The sequence below is a fragment of the Adelges cooleyi genome, unplaced genomic scaffold (genome assembly GCF_023614345.1).
Source record: "Adelges cooleyi isolate 19-005CV unplaced genomic scaffold, UGA_ACOO_1.1 ACOO_flye_CR_arks_rails_tigmint_CR_PRNA_41, whole genome shotgun sequence".
NCBI classification, from domain to species: domain Eukaryota; kingdom Metazoa; phylum Arthropoda; class Insecta; order Hemiptera; family Adelgidae; genus Adelges; species Adelges cooleyi.
In genome coordinates, this window is record NW_026096090.1 from 4,436,229 (window position 1) to 4,461,255 (window position 25,027).

Sequence of the window (25,027 nt, forward strand, 5' to 3'; positions counted from 1 at the left end):
CAAACGTTTATAGCACAAGTTCAAAAGTCCAGTGTATCGAGATATTATTAACAGCCGTACGGTGTTGTTACCCGTGTCGATAGCGGTCTAGCAGCCGCACGAAAGCCGTAAAACAACATTAACTGTATAAATGTATAATTGTCAATTGTTTTTCCTTTGCGTATTAAGGCGTTATCAAAATCCGCTTTGTCAAGTGGAAAAGGATTATTCCGGTCCACCGTCACGTCGGGTCTGCTTTCGATTGTACACAAACCCACTTTCTCTGCCGCGTTGATCCCCAAATACTGGCCGTCGTCATCCATTCAACTCACATTGTTTTCCTATCTCTGTCGATTAAAATTTGACTCTGACCAAATCACAATGACACCGGCCGGTACCTTAAATGCTTGTGACGTTTAACTTTTCGCCGCGGCAGGTGTGGGCGTTTGATAATGATCGAACTTTCACCTTAAAAACTCATTAATAATAACGCATTACTGGGCCGTACGTTTCTGGTCGTACTCTGCTGTCACCTCCTTGTCTCGTGCAGACAATTTCAATTCAACACAACCTAACGGGTCCACCGTAGTAGTTGATCGACTGTTTTCGCAATTTAATTGCACTCGGCACTCGATACGAATGTATCCACTCAGCTCGGCATGTTGATGAACTGCAAGACCTGAGCACACTCTTTGACACTGAACTCAGTCTAAACAAATCCCTGTTCATTTTTTTAAAACAAATCCGGTGTTGATTTAAAAATAAATTTGAATAAAGTATTTTTAATTATTCTTTATTTTAATTATCTCTCGACCTGTAAATCGTTTTTATACATTTTTAGGGATAAACATTTTCGAAAAAATCCCACCTTCGTTGTACAAAAAGGCGTTTTTTTTTAATTTATTACCGACTGTAATTAATTTGAACTTTTCAACACGATACAACACTACACATTGTGCGCATTTTGTACGCATATACTTAACTCTGGTCGCAATCAATTTGACAAAGTGATGTTTACCATCATGGTTGGTTTAACAACGGTTGAAAATACAAGAGAAAATAATATTTTGCATTATTTGAGGCGAGATCATAACGTCCCAAATTGGTTTTTCTATCCATTGTTTATCGTTAATGACGGCATTTTCTTGCCCTCCTATGCTTACCCAACCGACGGCACTCATTACAGCCCATAAACGTTTATCATCGTTTTCCTTACCGCCTCGTACGTTAATCAGATTTATTAATGAACGTAAAGAACAATCGTTAACATTCTTGCCCGAAACTATGATAAACAAAGAGGCGGTAGTTAGGGCACAGCGTACAAACCGTGTAATTCAATTTACACGACAGTATCTTCTAGACGTGCAATAAGTTGTCGTGTGCTACGACTGCGTCCATTCTACTTCCAACTCGTCTTCTAAATTCGATTAACTTTCATTACATCCAAATACAGAGTCCAGAGCAATATACCCTCCGATCACCAGTCACTAATTGGAAACAAAATTACTTACTATTATGATTTCGCTTTAAAAAAATTGCACACAACGAGTTTTAACAGATAAAATAAAAACTACAAGTGTCCGCCATTTCTCGCTTTCCAATTAGTATAAAAACGCAAAGCTTCGACTGAAATTTGTCATTGGAATCTTTATTAAAGATCATCTAAACGCTAAGGAAATTGTATAAAATATCTTGGATGCATTTCTTAATTACTATCTATTCGATATAACTAGTGTCATAAAGTCTCCCTGATCTAATGCTCGATTTCAATAGCGATAAACGACAAACCACGATTAAAATGTTGGTACATCTGGCCAAAATTAATATCAAACGAAATAAATTATCCAATTTTTTTAGTTTGATGAAAAGTGGTGCAATGAAATTGAAATTTATTAATGCACAAGTAAATGAAAATCCAAATATTTTAGCAATTCATCTCACAAAAAACGTTGAAATACCGGTAACAAAAATAATAGGCTCTTTTTTACGGTAAATTGTAGACATCAATTTAGGAATTATTTTACAGGCGTATATATTATTACTTAATTTATAAAAACTAAAATAACTATTCTAAATCTAACGAAAAATTCGCATCAAAATATTTTATTTTTATTTCTTTAGGTAATTAAGCACATTAAACCTTTTAGCTTTCTCGTAATAAAGATATTATAAATTAATTACAAAACCAAGCGATAAAATCTTGAATTTTAAATACTTTTTATATATTCCCCAGTCGTGTAAAAAAATAAAGAATAATTAAATTGCTATTAAAAGTATCATCACTGTTTCAATTTAATTAATTTTTTCCGTCAATTAATTGTTATTATTGCTATAAATCTGAAATTACTTATCTACGTTTTTATTATTTTAATTCCTAAACGGCACCATGAGAAACCATTGATTTAACATAATTCGAATATGTATTTCTTTAGAATTAATCTTTTCAAAATGTTATTAACAAAAAAACCATAATAATTGTAAGGCATTCCTATTTTTGCATCTAAGCTATATACTTACAACTCAATAAAGACCTTTCGCGTTTGGTCTCCGACAATATGTGCTTTATGTGCTTATAATTTATAAACATGCGTGGAATAAGACAGTTTTTAATTTATGCAGAGTATTAGAAACTTAAAAAGCTTCTTCAATATAAATTATATTATTATACAACAGAAATCTGAATGCACATGGGCGTTCATAATATCACCCATCCTCCGGTATTTATATTACTTTTAAAACAGTAATATTACATAATGCAGTAAACCTTAGTTTAACACATTGTTTCTGAAATTTCTGTAAAAATGCAAAACAGTGCTTTTAGTTTTTCCAAAAAAATAAATTAAAAGTTTGACTATAGATTTTTGAAGTTTTCACCTCTCATGGGAATGTGGATCAGCATTGCATATTTTAAAGAATATTCCAAACACAATTTGATTTTTTTTTTTACTGTGATTTCCGTAATAAAGGGATGAACTTTTTTAACTTTTGGCTTTATTAAGTGCCACCGGTAAACAATTTCTGATCTAAATGTTTAGATGCAAAAACATATTATAAAATATACATGTATCATTGTAAAACCAATTTTTTTTTTTATTCTTTTTAAAGCTAAATAACATTATTAATTAATACTGTACACAAATTAAGACAAAAAAACCGTTTGTTTATTATTATTTCCGTATATTGTGCCTATAAAAAAGTAACTAAAACTCTAAACTCTCAATAGTCAAAGGTTATCTTAACAGTTAAATATTAAATCCAAATTTTCTAGAGGAATAATTATTTTTGAAATTTTCTCAATGTTTATTGGCAATATAATATCACATCATATTTACAAACACAAAATATAAATAATTGTTTGAGTGAACAATTATATATATTTTTATTGATATGTACTTTATTATCTGAACAACTGTACTTTTTGTAAATAGTATTTTTTGACTGGTGGTTACACTTTTTAATTATTTATTTTCGCAAAATAGTTAAGTCCTAATATAATATAGTAAGCCAGAGTAGAGTAGAGTATACACGATTATGTAATTACTAACTTGTCAAATGAGTTAAACTTAAAATCTGAGTGGTTATTAATAAGTTTTTGTTATCCTGGCTTTCAGTCTAATCAGCAGAGTTGATTTTTACACACTACATAAATCATATGTTAAAAGTTTCTAAAACCCCTAACCTACACCCTACATGTTTACGATTAACAGGTTTCTCATTTACATGACCGTAATTCATTTACATCCTTATTTTTTACAAAATTAAATAATGAATTAAAAATAATTGGGTTTTTATGTTAACTAGTTCACAAAAATATTTATTAAATACATTGTTAACACAATTTTAGTTAACAATTCATTTAAATTTAACATCTGGTTAAAAATAAATAAGTTTCACCATAACATTATTGTTAAATTATATTTGTTAAGTTTACAAAACGTTAGTTGGGTTACCAAAATGGTTACCTCTATTCCAACGTTCTCGTTGGTTATTAAGATATGTGATAACTGATAAGTGATTGTATTATTTAATTTGTCAGCTTGTTATTATTTGATTTTCTTTTTACGTTTCGGTTTATATAAATGATTTAAATATAATTGTTTAATACATTGTTTAGATAGTCTATACCTTTCTAAAAATAGTTTGTCATCAAGATCATTAAAAGAATTTTTTCTATTTTGAAGGCCTAAAAAAAGATAGGTAGTGATAAGAATTATTTCCATTGTTAGGACAAGCAAGACATAATAATAATATCTAAATTACAAAATCAATAAATTATGATATTTGAACCTATAATGCAAGTCTGGGCCATTCCTTTTTACCTAACCTACATACATAAAATAACTTTTGCTTACCTAATGAAGGATTATCAAAGTTTTAATTTCTATTGTTCTCTAAACACTCAATATAAACAAATTCCTCATCAAATGTGTAATTCATTATTATATATTACTAATATATTCAGTCAACAAAAATTATGAAACAATTTCTGAACTATAATAATATAAATATTATATATAAGTACTACAATACATTTTAACATGCTGATTAACTTTTTAACTAGCCGATTTCGGTTGATTAGTTTAACAATGTGTTAAGGCTAACAAATCTCTAAATATATATATATATATATATATTTTTTTTTTTTATTAATGTTTAAGCAAGAGGGAAATACTGCATTAGAGATCCCTAACCCAAATAGCCTATGATGTGTCCCTTATATAAGACAGACACACATTCGACAAGGCGTTGCCTTTAGAACATGATGATGAAGTTTAAAAAATACTATTTATTAGGGATATGTATCAATAAAGGTCGGATTAATTGTAGGACTAAACTTGAGTAAAAATATTTTCTGATTTATTATCTACTGATAAAAATTGATATATTTATCAAATATTAACAACGCTATTGTTTTTTAACTTCTAAGTACTGTATTGTTGTTGATAATAAAATTATGAAATTGTTTATAATTTATAATTAAGCTGATTATGATTTAGGAGTAAAACATAGTTTGAGAAATACACGTTTAACGTTTCACAAAATGTATTCAAAGTGTTTTTAAATAAATTAAAAAAAATAAAATGTTTAAATTTTAAAACAAATATACCCTTAACCGTTAGGTACAGAGATAATGTTATTTCTTAAATGATAAATTACTATCCAGTTTTCAGAATTATGCATTTTATAGTTATTTACAACAAAACGAATGTTTAAAAAGTTTTGTAAAAATACAATTAAAAAATGCTAATTGTTGGTCATGCAAAAGAAACTAATACAACTCCTCTGGAATTTTGTTACTCTTATCTGTGAGTGAATTTAAATTATTATTTAAAGTAAGTTAAGTAGGACGTCACTGAGACTTAAATATTTTGCCTCATTACAATATTGACTATTTTATAGAGTACTATTTATCTGTATTATAACTTTTTAGGTCAGCAATTTCACTTAATTTATTTTACCCGTGTGCGTCTGAAAGCAAAATTATGTAATTTATTCTAGCTTCTAAAAAGTTTACTCGCATTAAATAAGAATAGGCTCGCTATAGCTCAGGCATTTACCTAGGTGATGCTTGGAACGTTAAAAGACAAAACAAATCCTTTTTTCCCTTCGCTTTTAAAAATATATAACTTCTAAGAAAACGTCCGAGATTGATGCAAACAAAACTCGTCCATCGCATAAAACAATTAATTATGAGTTGAATAATTTAAAAAACTTCCTATGCCAGGCTAACGCCCAAAAATACCTGGCGCCAACATGGGTACTTATTACAAAACAACAAGCTTCGTAAGATAACTGACAATATTACTCCAAACTACTTGCCCCCGAACGCAACAGACATGGGAAAACGTTAGGTCGTATTCCAATCGGCAACCGCAACTAACACACGTATACTTATCTAATTAACCTTAAGTCTAAACATTAATGTCAAACATGCAACGTTACCTCGACTATTCACTGATTGCCCAGAATTCGCACCGGACAGGACACACGAGGAAGATTAAAAGAAGCCGCCAATAAACACGATGTAGATCAAATAATAGCGTTAATAAAATTTACCAAACTATACACAAAAATATAACATATTATGTATACGAGTATTGTTTAAAAATTAAGAAGTTAATATTTCCTAGTTGTGAAAACCTTATCTAAATAAAAAAAAAATTGTTTTAAAAAAACGCTTTTGATTTTATTCTAATTATATCCAACAAATAAACACCCACAGACGATAGCAGGGAAAGATCTTCAAGTGAATCTCATATTAAAGCATTTTGTTTTTGGGTTTGTCCAAAAATTATCTGTCCCCTCCACTTATATTTCCTTCTGCAGGTGTACCTGAACCTCAATCTAGAATCCTTACTATACTGTTTTTGTTTATTAACATTTTTTATTAAATCTGTAAGTCTTACAGTCGTCTCTTGTTAAATATCAAATATACTGTTAACTTACCAAATCAATATAAAAACAAAACATAAGTAATAACATTTTATATGAGATAGTTAATTCAATAATAATTAAATAAATATAAAATAATTCAAATAGTCCTTAAACGTGACCTTAGCGCGGCTAACTTTTAACAAAATTTGTTAATCTTCTTTACTATCGAACAAACATGTTGAACATAATGCTTATATAAATGTAGTACAAGCAACTATTATTGAATTTACGTACACAGCACCAGTGGCGAATTTAAGATCCTCGACTAAAGATTTAAAACAAGTTTTTTTTTAACTTGTTTAGAATATCTTTTTATTACTCCAAGCTTTAAAATACAAAAATATATTACATCTGTGTATTTTCTTTACGAACCCATATGAACATTAAAATATAATCTATAGAACAACAAATAATGGCTGAGATTCTATGCGATACTCCAGCGTGTTCCCATTCATCACTAATGGCCCATTGCATTCAAAGTTCCTGGAATGAATCCAAACACCGACAATTTATCACGAATAAGATAACAATAATGGGCTTATTTCAAATGGCATATGACGATTCCGTTTGCAAAAAAAAAAACAAATTCTCAATATGTATTCTCCTTCACACTTTTTATACAAAATCGAAGGAAACTTATTTGTAGATTGTACAGCCTTCGTAAAATATGTATTTTTACTATTAAATATCAAGTTTAATTGTACTATATAAAACATAGTACTAATGATCAGTTTTGTATGATCATTGTATGAGTAATGTTGTTATTAATACGTATTTGTAAAGTATCTAGAAAATATATAATTATTTGATAATAGGTATATGATAAGCGTAAGAAAAACATTTCAAAATTGTTGTGTTGATTTCCTAAAACACTAAAAAAATAATAAAGCCAAAAAAGTTCTAGCGGAACACTCTAGATACACTAAGACCTTAGAACTGAGAAAAACATTTTATCATAATCAACAATCGCATGAACATCTCATCGAGCCGCCTCTCCAATAAAGACAATATATACCATTTTTAAACGTTAACATCATTTAGAATAACTCGGGAAGTAATTTATTTGAACTTTAAGTAGAAGACTCGAAAGAGATATCGCAAAGAATAAAATATAAGGAGTTTTCCTTAAATGTCTTACATAGAAAAGAAATATTATGTAGCAGTGTTGAAAATACGATTGTTAGTTATTTATTAATGTAGCAATAGTATAATGATGTGCATAATTTAGTTTCCTTACCCTTAGAGACTTGGAGTGGAATTCGGCGATTACAATATAATTCAAAGGAGAAAGTATCTTAGATACGCAGTAAATGTTACGGTTCAACATAGAAGTTGTAGACTGCAGGTTTGACCTAGTTCCCCCCTATTTAATGGCCCTAAATAGTGAAAAAATTCCCAAATGGTAAAAATGTCAAAGTGTAAACTTATTTAATAAAACAGAAATATTAAATTAAAATAGGTATGCATTTTTTTTCAAGTGTTATACAATTTAAACAAATTATTCTCTCACAAGTTGAGAAACATTCTAAAAAATGACTTATCGATGGTTAGAAGGTAAAAGGGCGTAAGCGCCAATTTCCAAATTGTTCAGGAGAGTCAAAAACCCTAATATCTCGCCAATTCTATGTCACGTACGACCTCATATTAAAACATTGATTGTTGATTATAAACATGATATATAATTTGGATCAATCGATGTATAATTGTGCCGCTTACGACCATATGCATAAAAGTCGATTTTGAAAAAATTGTCGCTTACGCCATTTTACCTTCTAACCATCGGTATGATTAATTGAATAATCTGATATTTGTAATTCATTGTAATTGACTATGTTATCAACAATTTAATAATTTTAAAAAAAATGTTATGATTTATTTTATTTCTTTAATGCAAATAATGAGCTTTAGAGATATAAAAAACTATTTCGTATGGGAGATTCAAAATGAACTGAATGAAAAATTAATTGTTAACAAAGTGAATAAATACTATTTAAAACTATCAAATCGAATTCATTAATACACTCAAATTTAACGATTTAATTATCCCTTTCCATCAATTTCTTGCAGTATTCATTCAGGATTATAATTTTAGTGGTTAAATTTGAATGTTCTTTTAAAATTATAAAATATTTTATTCATTATTTGGATAATTGTGTAACTTTTAAATGCTAATTTAGGATTTACATTTTCCATACAACGTTTGTTTAACTATTTTGATTCACGTGATTTTTAAGTTATTCTATTGCCAAGCAAGCCAATGGCACAGTTCCAAACGGTTTGAACAACAAATAATAGCAGAGAATTGGACAATTTGTCCTTGACTACGATAAATTAATAGGGACATTTCTTCCAACGTTAAGAACAAACTAACATCGGTATAATAACTTTTGTAACCGCTAGAATAACCAACATAGATTTTTATCAGTTATAATGATAAGATCCGGGCAATATTTTATTTAATAAGTGCATCCATAAATTGTCTCCAGTTTTCTATGGAAACAAAAAGAAACTAAATGCCCATTGAATAAAGAGCACGGTCGATTATAAAGTGTACAGAAATAAATCAGAAAAAGTGTTTTGTACAACTTGTCGCTTAAATTAGACCAAAGACTATTATTTGTCGTAAACCATAAACTATATCTCTTAACCAAAAGTAACGTTCCTACCATACCAGTATTTCTACACCCATATTAATAGTTGAGCATACATACACTATTAGTTTAATAAAAAATGCCACTTTAAATTTAATATAACTATAAATTATGATTAATGTTCAAGTGTTTATAAAATTATTCAAAAATATAGTTCTTAAGAATAAATCATGTCTTAAGAAATCCATTCGTCAACAACAGGATTGTTATTTTTTTTTTTTTTTAAACTTACCTTTTATGAAATCAATTGCCATTTCCAGACCGTAAGTGTCTTTGTCGCAGTCGTCCAGTATCAAAGCCCCAATTTTAAATTTGGTCCAGCGTTTGTTGAATTGATCCAGTGTGTACAGCATGGTCTCCACGGCCTGTATGCCGCCTTGAGCCATGATAGGGCCACAAGTGAACTGCGTATCCTCCCGGGAATGGACCATCATAAGTCCGCCTAGCAGTAAGTCGCCCTCCACTACAGCTTCTTTTTTCACTGGCCACGGGAAATTGTGGCCTGCTTGATCCGCGGAAAGTCCCGAGTGCCGCATGTGTCGCATGCGAACTTCCGGGAAGTTGAGCGGTATGGATGCCCGGCGCAACCAACCCGTATGGTTCGAACCCACGAACACCGGAAACAGTAAAGCGATTACTGTAAACCAAGTCATGGCGAAACGTCCCGAAACGGCCAAACGCATTACCGAGCCGTGTGCACTTCAATTTCTCATTTTTTAAACGCGGCACTGTACTAAACCTAAACAAAAAAAAAAAAGAAAACGATAAATTTTAACGAAAAATGCACAATATATAGTTAGTATTTTTTTTAAACACTCATTTTTTCCATCGTATTACGTTCATGCAATTTTTAAACAATAGGTATTAGTATTAATATTAGTAGGTTTAAAAAAAAAAAATTATCAAATCGAGGCTCGAAAAAAAAATTGGTAAAAGTGTTAACGTTAGTACAGTGTTAATTATTGAATTATACTTATATGTCATATCCATATTGTTATATAATTAAATGTTAACGGTGACAAACGAAAAGATGTTTTAAAACCTTATATAATTTTTCTCACTAGCAAAATATAACAATGTCAGACAAAGAAAAAGTCAATGAAAATAAAAACGTATATTTTACTCGTTGTAAAACTGTAGCTATAAAATCTAGGTCCATGTGCTTATTGGGATGACCTTATTTCAATAGATACACTTAAAACAGTCTGACATATTCAACTCCATAAACATTGATTATAAACAAAATCGAGACGCAATATAGTGAAATAATTCTGACTATATTGCCGCCTACTTCAGCAATGCATACGTGAGCAGTATTGTAATATTATGCATTTGAGTTAGAAATTTCTAGTGGAAATGGTGTAGAATAGTTTTATATCTCTGAGAAATTTGTTATTTTACATATATATACAGGCGACTGGCGATCATGTTATTTGATAAATGTGAGACACACATTTTCTTAAAAATAAATTAAAACTGTATAGTATAAAGTGAGAAATATTTTAACAATACAGATAATAACACAATTAAATAATACAATTTTATAATACAGAGGCATGGTAAGTTTTATAGTTGATAAAATTGTAAAAACTACCTAGTTAACCCTACAAATAAGTATATAAAACGATATTTGAAAAATTGGACGTATAATTTTCAGTCTACTAGTTTTATCTTATCACATCATTGTAAAGGTTAGCTTTTATTTCTGTTAGAGCTCTATACAATTTGAATTAAAATTTAAATTGTAACCTTCGCTAATATACCTAGTGCAACCTTACGTTGGATTTATCGTTCTGCAATAAGATTTTGTAATTAAATATCTTTCGTAAAATAGTTTCAATTGTAGCCTTGAAAGTTTAGCACTTAGCCGGATCACAATATAATTTCCATCCTACAGTAAATAAACTTCTACTGGTAACAATAATTGAAGCCTGTCCGTGACTGGTCCTTTTCGTGGTCGCCAATACAACTCAACAATAAAGTGTCACTCATATAAATATTCGTTGTTCTATTTAATTCCAGTCGATCCTCTCTCAGTAATTGACAAGTACCGAGTTTCCATCATGACCGTGCTTAGCCCCATGCGGTCTGACCAGTGACCGCTGACCGTACCGAGTTACCAGCAAGTTCCGTTAATTGACTCCTATACAGTAGCAAAGGATTTCGTACTCAAGCTAATATACAACGCTCACGAAATTGTAAAAAAAATTTAAAAAAATAAAATACAATCGATATTAATTCAGTAGAAGGAGGCATTTTTTTTAAATACCTTATTATTTTTAAGTAATAATAGAAAATACAATTATTGAGTTTAATTACTTTAACATATGTTGAACATAAATTATCATAAAAAAATAGTATTGTATTTGTAAAGGAATGTAAACTAGAATTTATCGATCGCAAGGTCTAAGAACCAATAAGTTAATGAATTCCAGATTTTCCAAGAAGAACAGAGGATGGGTTGTGGAAGAAGATATTCCTTAAGTGGTTAATACACGCTACTGGTTCAACGCTCGGTTTCTTTGAATAGGCAACTATCTAAAGAAACCCCTGTTACACTTCCTTCACTCCGTGTCCCAAACTTTTTGGTTAGCGATAGGTTAACAGCAGTTGTAATCCCAATCCACTAATTAAATAACACCGTTTAATTCCTCTTAGCGTGAGTATTCAAACGTAAAACCTAAAGAAGCATACCAGGAAGGTACCAAATATACTACTCATGTTTCCTAGTCGCGTAGATATTATACATTTTTTAAATTATTTTTTTTTCAGTTTAACCCTCACAGTACCTATATCACTGAACACTTCTAGTATAATTTCTAAACTATATCGTTTCAATTAGTATAACAACTTAGTAACTAATAGCAATCTACAGCGCAGTACTCGTCTTTTAAAGACTTAAATTTGTTTGTTTAAATGTATGAAATTAGCGACTATAACGTATATTATAATATGTTATAAAGCATAATAAACGGAGATCCACAGTACGCGTTTACCTAAATTCAATAAAGCCGTGTAGGTATAACTCTTAGAAGACACTTTGAACGTTTAATCATGATATATATAGCAATATAATAATAGTACAATATATTGCGATTCAAATAATAGAAACATTTTTCGTACAACGTTTGAATTGTTATTAACTTCCTACGATTCGAGTAATAACGAAAATAGTTACAGTGACTGCACACATGAATATAAATATAAAGCATATTATATTAGTATCACGCTGCAAACATATAAAGTAAATTCATTCGTTACTTAAAGAAGCTTATTGGCCATTCCATTATTATGTATTATGTACGTATAAAATACACATTTTTTTCTATATCATACATTTTCATGATAATACAATTTTCAATAACTGTAACACGATTTGTTTACATTAGTTAAAACATTAGAGTTCTATTTTCTTTCTCCTATTCAACATGCATACATCATATACAACTTTAACTGCCATCGTAGTGAGTTGATTGTAGAAAGATTTGACGTTTAAAACGAAAACTAATATACGATTTATGCAATTAAGCAAATTAAAACCACAAGTCAAGTTTTGGTTGGGTAAATATTGTAGTAATCTATATGTAGATTACTAAAATTAATTAAAAACATATTACACGCTTTATTTGTTTAATAAAGTGCTGTTAACGGACACAGTAGGGCTCGATTGTATGAAGTTGGAACAAAGGTATATGTTGGCATGGTGCTAGTATTGACGTGTTTACCGAACCTTCAAAATTGTAGTCTAATAGCGTTGGATTGTGTCATCAGAAAATGATAGACTCTGGAACCTTGTAATTGAGTCTGGTGGTGTATACGATTAATGAAACCGTTGCTTGACGGATGTACGGAGAATAGGATTCGTAAAGTCTTTCCCGGCGATGGTATAAGCGAGTAGCGGAGTCGAAAGAGGGATGGAAAATTTAATAAAGGAACACCCAGCCTTCGGTAATCTATCATAAATGATAATAACAGACTTAATAACCTTGTGTATGTGTGTGAGCCCAAGCAATGGACGTCATATTAATTTATCGTACACCGCGGGTTTGCCGCAGACATATTATGCCTTATACATAATAATAATAATAATAATAATATGACATCGCCAAAGCTATTCCAAACGGGCATGAGGCGCAAAAGGTTGGTTATTATAGATTCCTGACACGAGATGCCGAACGGATACACCGATCAAAAGAATTACACCCAAGTATTTAGAAACCCGTGGAAACGACAAAATGTATACACATATACAAACAGAGGATATGAATTAAGTAAGGCGATCATAGTTTAAAATGCATGTCATTAAAAATGCGTAAAATTAAATTTGATTAAATTATGATTTACGTTAAAATGATTCTATACAAGTTATTAGCATAGTAATAGGTATTTAAAAACTAGTTATCAGTGATAACTTATCACTGGGGATGAAAATTGGTTTTTGATTGGCTAAAGCAAAATTATTGCAAGTCAGTCTGGCCATAATCATAACTTCTGATAATTGATTTTTATAATAAATCTTTTATCTTTCGTATTGTGATTGTGAAAATGAAAAATAAATGCATGATTTCTAGTAATTAACTGTTAAAGAATGAACTCAGAGGAAACCGGGAAATCGCATTCTACTAATAATAACTGCTAAATATCCGAATTTTATAAGGATCAATCCAATTGAATTTATTATACTCATTATTTTTGTTACATTGGAATACTATTTGTAAATAATAGAATAAATGATTCATTTGACTTTTAATAGTAAAAATATATGAACCTATAAAAACAGATATATGTATCTTTCTTTTGATTTTTTTTTTATATTTAACAAACCACTGAGTGAGTGAGACTGTTGATCAGACGACTTCCCATCTTCCTTTTTGAGTTAAAATCAAAATTTACATATTTTCTTTAAAATTTATTAAAAATCATGTAATAATAAACTAAAATTGGTTTACCTCAAAATAATTCTTAGTTAAATAAGTTCTGAAATAAGCAGAAGAAAGCTATTTAAAATCCATATGTGAAGTAATTTTCTATTTTTTTTCGTACACAGCTGAAATAGTATAAAAAGTATTTTGCAACTTAATTATGCTCCACACGCGTAGTTATAAATGGATAGTATTTATTTGTTATTCAAAACTTATTTTCAAAGATCAACATCAAAAGTATCAACAAAAAAGGGAGTCGGTTTATCAAAATATTTACTTTCGACCAAAATTAATTAGCTTATAAAAGTTTTGGCCTTTTTAAAGTTTACCTTTTTCAAAACACTCGTTTTCCTGTGCCCCTCCTTCAAAATTAATTTCCGCCGTGTAGTAAAATTACATCGTTACCATATTATATTTCATCCTTCGATGAAAGTATTTACTCGGTTTCTCGCTATGGAAGTCTATACGTAATAAAATTTCGTTTTTCATAGTTACCCACGTGCAATTATTAACCATATTATAGGTAAGTAGTAACACCGAACAGTTATTAAATGCGAACGCACCGTTAATGTGACAAAGTATTTAAGTTAATTAAAAATAGTTAACTGGTAAATTCAAATATTAAGACCGCTGCAAAAATGAATTTAATTATTTGCGATATAATTACGAGAAATAAGTTTCTACTTTTTCCACATTATACTTATTAACTTACAACAGACATCCATTCGTCGACAGCCAAAAAAATGTAAAAACACTGAACATTCTGAAGCAACACACGTCGATAATTTGGTCATTTTTTAATAACACATGTCATAACGTCATATGTATGATTTAACGATTACATAAAAAGTATGTATTGTAACATTTAGTTACGGCCAATGAATAGAACAAACATACCATGAATACTACACACGAGATATAACTCAAAAAGTACGGATTTTAACGAACAATTTGTCTTACTAAAATTTTTAGTTTTGCAGAGAAAATTGTTTTGGTAAACAAATTAAACAATATTTTTAATTATTGGGAGTTTTTTTATACGTCTATTATTGAAATCTAAAAGTCTCGAATAAACAACTTTTGACTGGACTAGTATTTTTCGAACAAAATGTATTAGTATTTTATAATTGGACAACTGGTATATTGTGACGTGTACTACTGATATTTTTTTTATACTTGAATTACAAAATCAATATAAACTGTAAACTTTAAAGTACAATAATAAAAACTATTTATGTACATAATAAAATGGTTAGGAAACGGGGTTGAAACAAAATAACGTCAGTAAAGCTAACCTAAAGTTAAGGATCTTCTTCTTGATTTTACAATGATGCGTCTTTTATCCCGTAAACGCTTTTTGCACTATTGGCGTAATCCAATTCCCCTACTCACACCACAAAGTACATGAACAACCACAGAATTTGTCTTTGCTATTTGAGAAAAGTGTATTTAAATAATTTACGGTAGAACTAGAAGCCATAGACAGAACATAGAAGAATACAATCACGGATAACAAAACAATTCGTAACCACCTATATTGTTTTTGAAATAGTATTATTCATACACAATAAACAAATTAGTAAACGATAACTAAGGTATACAGTCACAATCTATTTTAAATGCGTTATTTTACATCAAATATCGACGACCCAGTTAAAAACAGTTCTAACATACACAATTTAAATACAATACAATTACTTTTTTGGTGGTAGATTTCATATCAATGTACAACTATCAAAATGTTACAATAAACTTTATTTTATTTTTTTATTATCGTGATAATAATTTTTTTTTCTAGTTAACGCATACCATCGCGCTTCATTCTATTCAGTTAATACAGATATTAACTTTAGGTAAAACTACTAGTAGTTCTAACTAGTAGGCCGTATCATAAAAGTTGAATTAGGTTATAGGTACTAAAATGTCAAAAGTAGAAAATCTGGTTGAACTGTCTGCATTTTCTGTGAAGCGAAAAACGTAACAAATACATAATTGTTGAATAACTAAAACCAATAACTTATAAATATTTTGCAGATAAAATGTGTATTTATTAACCATTATAGGTATCGGTGTCAATTCTAAACCTATCATAAGGCAGTATATTAGCAGTAAATTTGTTTTTATGATTATTATACCCTTTGGGGGGTGTACTTGCATGTGAGCGTTATTGTGCTCCGAGACTCAGAATAATGTTCCTTTTTACATCTATCTTCAAATGATAAATTGAAAATCGATTAACCCGTGAGGCTCGAGGTTTGTCTCTAGAAATATTATTTTCAAACTAAAAAAAACCAACGACAAAAAAGACCAAGCAGAATCGGTTGGTCCGAAAGCTGTCATGAAGGTTTATCTTCGTTGATAAACGAGTACAAATAATATTACTTTTTATGTCGATCTATGACAAATAAAGAGTTGTTCGTGTGAGCTTTAACAGTCCAGAATCTTTTAATTTGATTTTCTCTTTAAATCTCAGCTGACGCTGATTTCTTATTACAATACAAAACAACAAACGCTTTGTATAAATAGAACTATATATTTTTATAAATCATTTCACTCGTCTTATAAGCAAAGACCACGGATATTTTATACAACTAAAACACTGCAATTTGTAGAAATCACTGGGTTTGATAGACAACTTTTATGTCAACGTTGTTCGTTCTGTACACGTTGTAAATACGTATATAATTGTAAAATATGTGTACCAATTACCAAAGTAATTAGTGTAACGTGCTGGAAATTGTATTTTTATTTTAATAAATTTTAATTTTTACAATCTTATAAGACAATCTACAAATTTACAAACAACAAACATTGTAATATCAATCAGCTGTTCATAATAAAATTAACTCGAAAAACTGTGTATTTAATTAATGCACTTTTGAATATTGTTTAAAATAAATAATAATAACAATAGAAAATTGTTTCTTACTAGTTCTTGTACTTAAAACTTTCGATAATGACTTAGTAGATCTTAAAAAAAAATTTCAGTTTCTCATTTTTTTTATTGTTATTTGATCCTTATTCATATAAGGGATATAATATTAATTATTGTTTATTTAAAATAATATAAAATTAAAATTAAGCGAGTTATCCATACAAATTTGTAATTTTGGATAAAGTGATAGAGCATACTTATGCACAGTTTAAACTATACTTACAAACGATTTTAGAGTTAAGGAAAAATGATATAAAACTGTGATGACAATAATGCAGGTGTAACAAAATAAGTGTTAGTATAAATAAGGTTAAAAAATAAAAATACTAAGACATTTTTAGAAACGTTAAAAGGAAGCAATATAAACAAAGGTTAAGTATTATGTGACATAAAATTTAAAAACCAAAAGAACCAATGGTAGTATATTGAAGGTGGGAATCCAGAAAGTTGCTAAATCCCAAAGAGCTTTCTCCTCCTCATCCCCTATGTTTTTTGAAATACAAATATTTTAACAAAAATGTGCCATTTAGAGTAAAAAATAGGTGTTAAAAATAAAAAATAAATATTCATAACTTTCACAATATACATTACTACTTCCCAACAGTGACCATAGAGGTTTCGCTCAGTTATTATAATTTTTTTTACTTTAAATTTATGATAATGGTACTTTAAATGTTCGAAGAAAAGTTCTCAAAAGTTTATACAATTTTAATAATAATAACATTCATTTAAACTTTTTTTAATGTTATGTAAACAACTTTGGTGTCACTTAAATTGCTAAAAGTTTTTTTTATAATAAAAAATGTATTATTTATAGGTATTGATAATATAGAATATCGCAATATAAATTATCAATGTATCATAAAGGTGTTAGTAAACTCTATAAATATTAATGAAATGAAATAAATACTCAATGGATATATTATTAAAAAAACTTTAATGCTTTAAACTTGTAACTGCCATAAGGTAAAAATACATATTTTATATTACATTTTAATCATTGATTATAGCGAATTCATAATTATATGGAATTATCTAATTAAGGCTGAAAAACACTTTTAAAGTTTTGAAATAATTAAAACAAATGTACATCGAAAACTTCTTTGAATTTAATGTTTTGTAAAACAGTTATTTTCTAAATACTCAAATAAACAAATATATTGATAAATACACTTAGAAGGACAATTAACATTTCGCACATAAATATAATTATTCTAATATAATAATAAATAATTTTGTTCCGAGTGTGGTGCAGGTGTAATAATATGGTATCAACAAAAAAAAACATTAAATACTAGAATGTTAAAGTAATTCAATATTAACTTATTAATAATTAATCATTTTTCAAATTAAAACTATCCCGGTCACTCCATAATTGTTTACAATTTGGATATAATAGCATCAAATACTGAAACCTTAAAAAAAAAAAAAATAATAATGCCTATAATGTATTAAGCACTTATATGATACCTACATTATCATTGTAAATCAGTTTTAAGGCAATATCTTATCAGATTGATAGACACGCACATAGACTTATAGTAATTTATAACAGTACGAAATCGTAAACTACTTAAGTGTAACTCGAATATAACAACACACGTTGTTGAATAAGTAATAGTCTAGAGTGGAGTAGTTACTCATTTACTCGTTACTCTAACACAATTAGATTTTATTGTCAGTAATGTGACGGGTTTACTTAGTTTAAATTTAAAATCTAATAACGCATTTTTAACTAAATTAGATTTTTATTAAGTTATTGCACATGGACATGTGTTATTATAAATCATTTTAGTTTATTCAACTTCATAACAGACAATTATTTAAGTACATTTTTCAGTAAAAATGTAACTACAAGTTCAAATAAAAGAGGTATAATATGCACTTAACTTTTAAGACAATAAAATGTGTAGTTAAATTCGCAGTACGAGTATATAACGCAATATAATTTGATTAAAGGAGTGACTAGAAACTAAGATTTATTAAGGGGAAGGAATATTTTAAGGACGTATGGTTATTTATTCAAAATTATATTAAAATATTAAAGAAACGGTTTAACTAAGACTAAAAAAAATAATAATAATAGTTTTGCATAAAACTTCAACTATCATCTTTGAAGATCTATATTCTTTGTTGTTCTTTAGTAAATTTGTTGTTATGTTTTTATATGTTCATATTATACTCCTTGCGTAATGTGTTAGTGCATATTAGATAGCCAATGTATATTACTATCGTCTATCGGTTACCTAAATTGTATTACATCAATAAAATGGGAAATCAATCTTATATGTATGATTGTAATAAACTCAGCTTTTCTCTTTTTTTTAACTTACTTAAAACCACTTAAAACAATTTAAGAAACCTAGTCAGAAAATTTAATGTAATTAAATCGATACCTTTTACTGCTGGCAACGGAAAAGTTATTAAGTTGCTTAACGTGATTAAATTTTTAAAATAACTTCCCCAACACTGATCTAAACGATAAACCAGCAAGTACTACCTAGTACTAGTTGGTATATAATAATTTTAACGGGTTTTATGTAGATTGATATTGTAATAACATTTGGATGTAAAAGAGGCACTCTCAATTTTGGATAAAAAAATAGTTCCAATTCTCATTATATTAAACGCTTTTACATCCTTTAGCTTGTCCTAATATTTACTGTTATACGTATTTTTTTTTAGTAAAAGTATTTTACAAATTATATTTAATCGATTTGTTTACTTACCTGAAACAAGAAGAGGGTATCCTTAAGTACGCTATTTTATGGTACACAAACGACGGACACGCGGAAATAAATTACCGAATTAAATAACAATAATAACGACGGACAACGAAACTAAAACAAAAAATCGACGCGAATCAATCGATCGAGATCATCAATTATTTGTTCTGTCAAAAAAAAAAATCGAGGAAACTATGACAATACCACACACTATCATTGGGGCATGAATAATCCCGGCGCTTTTGGACGGCTTGATCGACCTGAACATGGCACGACCTATGACTTAACAGTACAACTTTATTGCGTACATATTTTTTTCTTTATTTGACCAATAAAGAAAAAATGATTTCCCGTACGAATGAATGTCAGGCCGGACGATGTTCGGACCCCCGAAGGACCGTGACGACGTGGAGCGACTGAAAAATCCTCGCGGCTCAGAACGCCGAGTGCCCGATGGCAGTGGCTTTAACACTGATGTTAGACAGAGACGGACAGATAGAGCGACGTCGAGGGGACCGCCAACTTAAGGTCGGCGCATGCCATCCACCCTCGGGATCCACAGGTGCTTTTGCCAAACACGTTTTGAAAGAACTTACACAGAACGTGGTGCGAGTGGGTTAAAAATGACCAATATAAGTTTTTTATGTTCAGTAATTATAGTTGTAACAAATTTAAAATCTATGTAATTGAAAATATCGGATTTCTTCGATTATTTACTTAATTTCAATAATTATTGAATGGCATAATAGTACACATATTTGTGCTCGTTTGTCTATAATTTACCGAAACGATTAAAATCCACACTATAATTTTAAACAATTAAAGTAAGTTATTGTGTGATATAAATCATTATTTTTTTCTGATTTATACGTTAGTTACTTTTTGAAATATTTTGTCGACAAAATAAAATATGAGTTTGATGGATACTATTTCTATTACGATACCTAAATATACATTGTATTATTATTTGTAAATTATAACATAGCTTTGTTTACTTTATCTAAAACTTTAGTGTCCATGTTCATCCATTGCATGCTGATGGTAATATATTGTAAAGCTTGTCACCACTAACATCTATCCCCAAATAATATTTAATACTTTTGTACAATCTTAAACCTTGTAGTTATAACTTTGGGTATTAGTAATACCGGTACGATTCCAGTGTCAGCCGAGATGATCGAGTGTTGCGAAAGATGTAACTAATAATACGAGTACCATATGACTAATCTTGCGATGTACGTTTGTAATTACAGCAATCGTTAATTCGTTGTACAATTTATTAGTTCTCGATTACCACAAAAATATATTTTAATAAACGGATTGATTTTTTGAAAAACGAATAAATCTTGAATCGAGTTGGAGAATAAGATTATAGAGAAGAAAGGAGACCAAAAAATCGTAATCTATTTGACTGAGAGTGCATGATAATAATTATAATTAACAATTAATGCACAAAACCATAGACAATTTTTTATTAAACATACGGAATGAAGGTAATTGTTCATTAACATAAAATCTGTACCACAGAGGTCAAGTATCGTACGTCCAAATTAAAAAAAAAAAAATGAGACGTTCAAAATCAAAATATTCATTTAATGCTATTTTTAGAGGTATTTAAACTTATGTCCAGTGTTCCTTAAATGCATAGATAGCAAATGGAATATTATCGTAAGTCCATTTATGACAGTTTTTTAATTTATTTTTGTTTTGTCTCCCTTGTAAAATTTGCTCTTTGTAACTTGCGTTATTTGACCTCTGTGGTACAGAAAAAATGTAAAATTTTAAAAATCTGATTATTAAATTTGATATCATAACTTAAAAATAGCAAATATAGACAGTAGCTTTTGGCAATATTTTGAATTCATTTCCATTATTTGACTGTTTGGGATAGGTATAACATAGATAATCATCTATACATAATATCCCAACAAAATATACTCTGGTCTATGGTATACATTAACAAAAACTACCGTGAATCCGTAAATCACAACGTTAACGTTACCCAATAAATTTAATTTGTCCGACGGTTATCTGTACGGTCCGTGAGCGAAGAAAATTTCTTAATTTCATTGTGATTTTTTGTTTTTATCAAATTTCCAAAAGCATTGCGGGACACTGAGTCCACGCAAGTATATTAATATAATTAGGTGTAGTAGATAATATAATAATACAAATTTGTACAGCTTTAATCAAACATAGTGCACTATTATATTGGTAGATAAACCGTCGCCTGTATATTATAATCTATCGCCTACACCTAACATTTGTCTCGTCGGGTCCGTAACCGAAATCGAAGGCATCTTTGGAGCGAAAATACGAACAATTGCAAAAGTGTGATAATCGGCGAAAATCAGCAGGCAAAGCAAATGGTCGTTCTGGAGATGAAAACGCGAAATCAGATTTAAAGGCCGGTTGACTTGCTCTGTTTAGAAATGCCGGTCTATTTGGAGAAAGGAGCGCGGGCATTACCCCTCGCCCCTCTATCTACGGTTCTCCAGAGAGCTGCGGGAGTATATAGTAGCACCAGAAATTAGTAAATGGGGGGAGTGGTCCAAGTAAACTCTTAAAACTAAATAATAGGACAGAGAAAGAAAAAGTGAGACGGAGAGCTGGGAAAAATAAGTAAAGATATCGAAAGAAAAAGTGATCCTACCTATATTATCAGCGGCATTGAATGTCTTAAGGACGGTCCTTAACGTGCGCCAAGAGAGCATTTAGCGTTGTATTATGTCGTCGAGGGAATATGGCTGTTTTGCGCCTTTGTGACACTAACGCGAGAGAGTATTGTTTATTTTTCAAATGCAATTTAACGATCCTTATCCGTCTTTTTATCAGATCTTGGCATTGAGTTAAGCCGTTTTATGGTATTTGCTTACTTATATCTTCTTCGTTTGCTGCTAGGTCAGCTATGGACTACCATGACCGTATTCAGGGAGGGGGTCCGGGTTCAACCCCCCCCCCCTCGAAGTTTCATCGAAAAATATTTGTATTACATTTCATTTATGTCTTTTTTCCATTTTTTTTTTTTTTAATTATTCCTGATGATGTAAAAAAAAGAAAAATATTTTGATGTAAGTTTTCTTTTAACTTTAAAGTCTAAAATAGAATTAAATAATAATAAATACGTGATATTATCGTTATCGCCTGCTTGGCTTGTGGATACGCCAATGAATTTTAGTTTTTTTCGAATTTCGTTGGTGTACCTTATTGGAAGACGTCAATAATGACTGGGTAATAATGTTTACATTCATATATAGAATCGATTCAACTTTGTATATGAATAAAAGCACGAGTCGTGTCGATAATAAAACTATTATATATATATATATACATACAAATAGAATTTATAGTGTACTCAAACTGTATTACATTTTTGGATTTGTACCCAGAATAACGAAATATTATATATACATACACAAAAATAATAGTCATTATAAGCGTGATTGTTCAATTGTTGCACATAAAAAACAAAAAATATTAGATTTACTAATATTGTTACTACATTATTATAAAATAATTTGTTGGGTTTTCTCTCACGTAAACGATTATTTACTAAATAACAATTTAAATGGTATTGTTGTTTCTCAAAATTCACCCTCGAGACGAACTCAAAAAATCTACCCTTTTTCAATATATATTTTAATGTCTGAACTATATCTGTATGCATTATATCATCAGTTGTCACCTATAAAGCCTTGGTAGTTGGAACGTACCCAAGAAATGCTTTGGAAAATGCCACTAAGCCATTTCCATTTTTGAAAACAGCAATATAAAATTTACTAAACAATGTCTTAATTTCCTAGTGTGTTAATAGAGTAAGAGTTAATCAACAACAATAATTTACATAATCTAATAATTTCAAAACTAAACTACACGCCAACTATTTATGGCTGTTCTCATCAGTCACCAGATAAGCTTAAAAACTAGTATATAGATTAACATTATAAATTGTAGATTAAAATCTACTTTCTAAATGTTAAGCTTCTGTCAAAATTTACGAGAACGTCATGTCTCGTGAGTTAACGAAGGTGAATAAAAATAAATGTAGTCAATACATAAAGGAAATCCAAAGAAAACATCTGTCATTTTCTCGTCTTCAACAAAAAAAAAATGTTTAAAAAGATACCTTTTCGTTGGCCCCAAATCAAAGTATATCGTTGTCACTTTGTTAGCTACTTTCAGCTACCGTCATCGGTTCACTCTGAGAAACGCAAAGAATCAAAGCCTATAAAATGGCTTGTTATGGAAAAGGGGGACTACTGTAACCTTTTCTCCTATTTGTTTGATTGATGCGTTTCCCGCATAAAATGCAATGTCATTTCCTATGTACCTGAATACCTGATCAGGTCTCTCAACGGAATGCTTGCACTGCTCATGCTACACATTATTGTATTAAAAGGGCCTCTGTGCATTTATTAAGGCGCATTGTTTGGCAATTTTTCAACAAAACTTAACGCAAAGCTAAAATGTGTAAACTTATATATTACACAGCAAAGAGGTGTCTATTTTGATACTGTTTTAACGTATACAGACCCTTTTTTTAAAAAAAAAAAAAACAAATGTTTTTACTTTGATCAGTTCCTAAAACTACTCGGATTTAAGTTTTGAAAAACTATTGAATTCTTCGTGACATTCACAAGGCATTGTTCGTGACACAAATTATTTTTAGTTAATCACAATCACTATGTAGAAAATTGCAATTTTGAAAGATTTTTTGATAATTTTCAAAATAAAATTGAAAATTAAAAATGTACTTCGATCATCAAGCAAGTATTGATAAACCTACATTAGTTTCAAAATCATTGTTGGATTACACGTTTTATAATAGGGTAAAACTTAAAATGAGTTGTTTTTTGACAAAAAATATGTCAGCAGGCCCTTTTAAACAGAGATACCACAAAAACCCTTCAGGCTTTAATCATAGGCGCAAATACGGGGGACCCCCAAAAAAAATTAGGTTATGCAAACAATTTTAAAATAAAAAAATATATTTACTTAAATGTATATTTAAAAAAAATGTCCAGCCCCCTGAGTTAAAAATTGAAATTGCGCCTATGGCTTTAATAGGTCTCAATGGGGCTGCCAATAAACCTACACTCAATGTAGATCAATAAAAATAATCTTTATTTATACAAGTGAAAGTAAACCTGGGCAATTTGTTATTCAAATAACTAATCGTTATAGTTAGGGTAACGAAAATCGTTATTTATAAAGAGGAAATAATAGAAGCAATACTTGTCAAAAATTGATCTAGTAGCCATTTTAAATATGCTGACTAATTTTAAGATTAAAAAATATTAAGGTTTTTTAGTTATAAGACTTATAAAGTTAATTTTATTCAGTATAATTACAAAGTTATTTTTAAACAACACAATTAAA

General features: G+C 29.5%; 1 protein-coding gene across 2 annotated transcripts in view; it reads right to left on the reverse strand.

The window, feature by feature from the left end:
• Positions 1 to 20,049, reverse strand: part of LOC126841928 (metabotropic glutamate receptor 2-like) — a 150,938-nt gene extending 130,889 nt beyond the window's left edge. For both annotated transcript variants that reach the window (XR_007686248.1, XM_050578739.1), the window contains exons 1-2: positions 19,652 to 20,049; positions 9,298 to 9,804 (exon numbers count right to left, since the gene is read on the reverse strand). Coding sequence is in view for 1 of the 2 variants with exons in the window: in XM_050578739.1 (XP_050434696.1) it covers positions 9,298 to 9,748 (451 nt within the window). In the remaining variant the exon portion in view is untranslated. The remainder of the gene's footprint in view (positions 1 to 9,297; positions 9,805 to 19,651) is intronic.
• Positions 20,050 to 25,027: the final 4,978 nt, after the last annotated feature.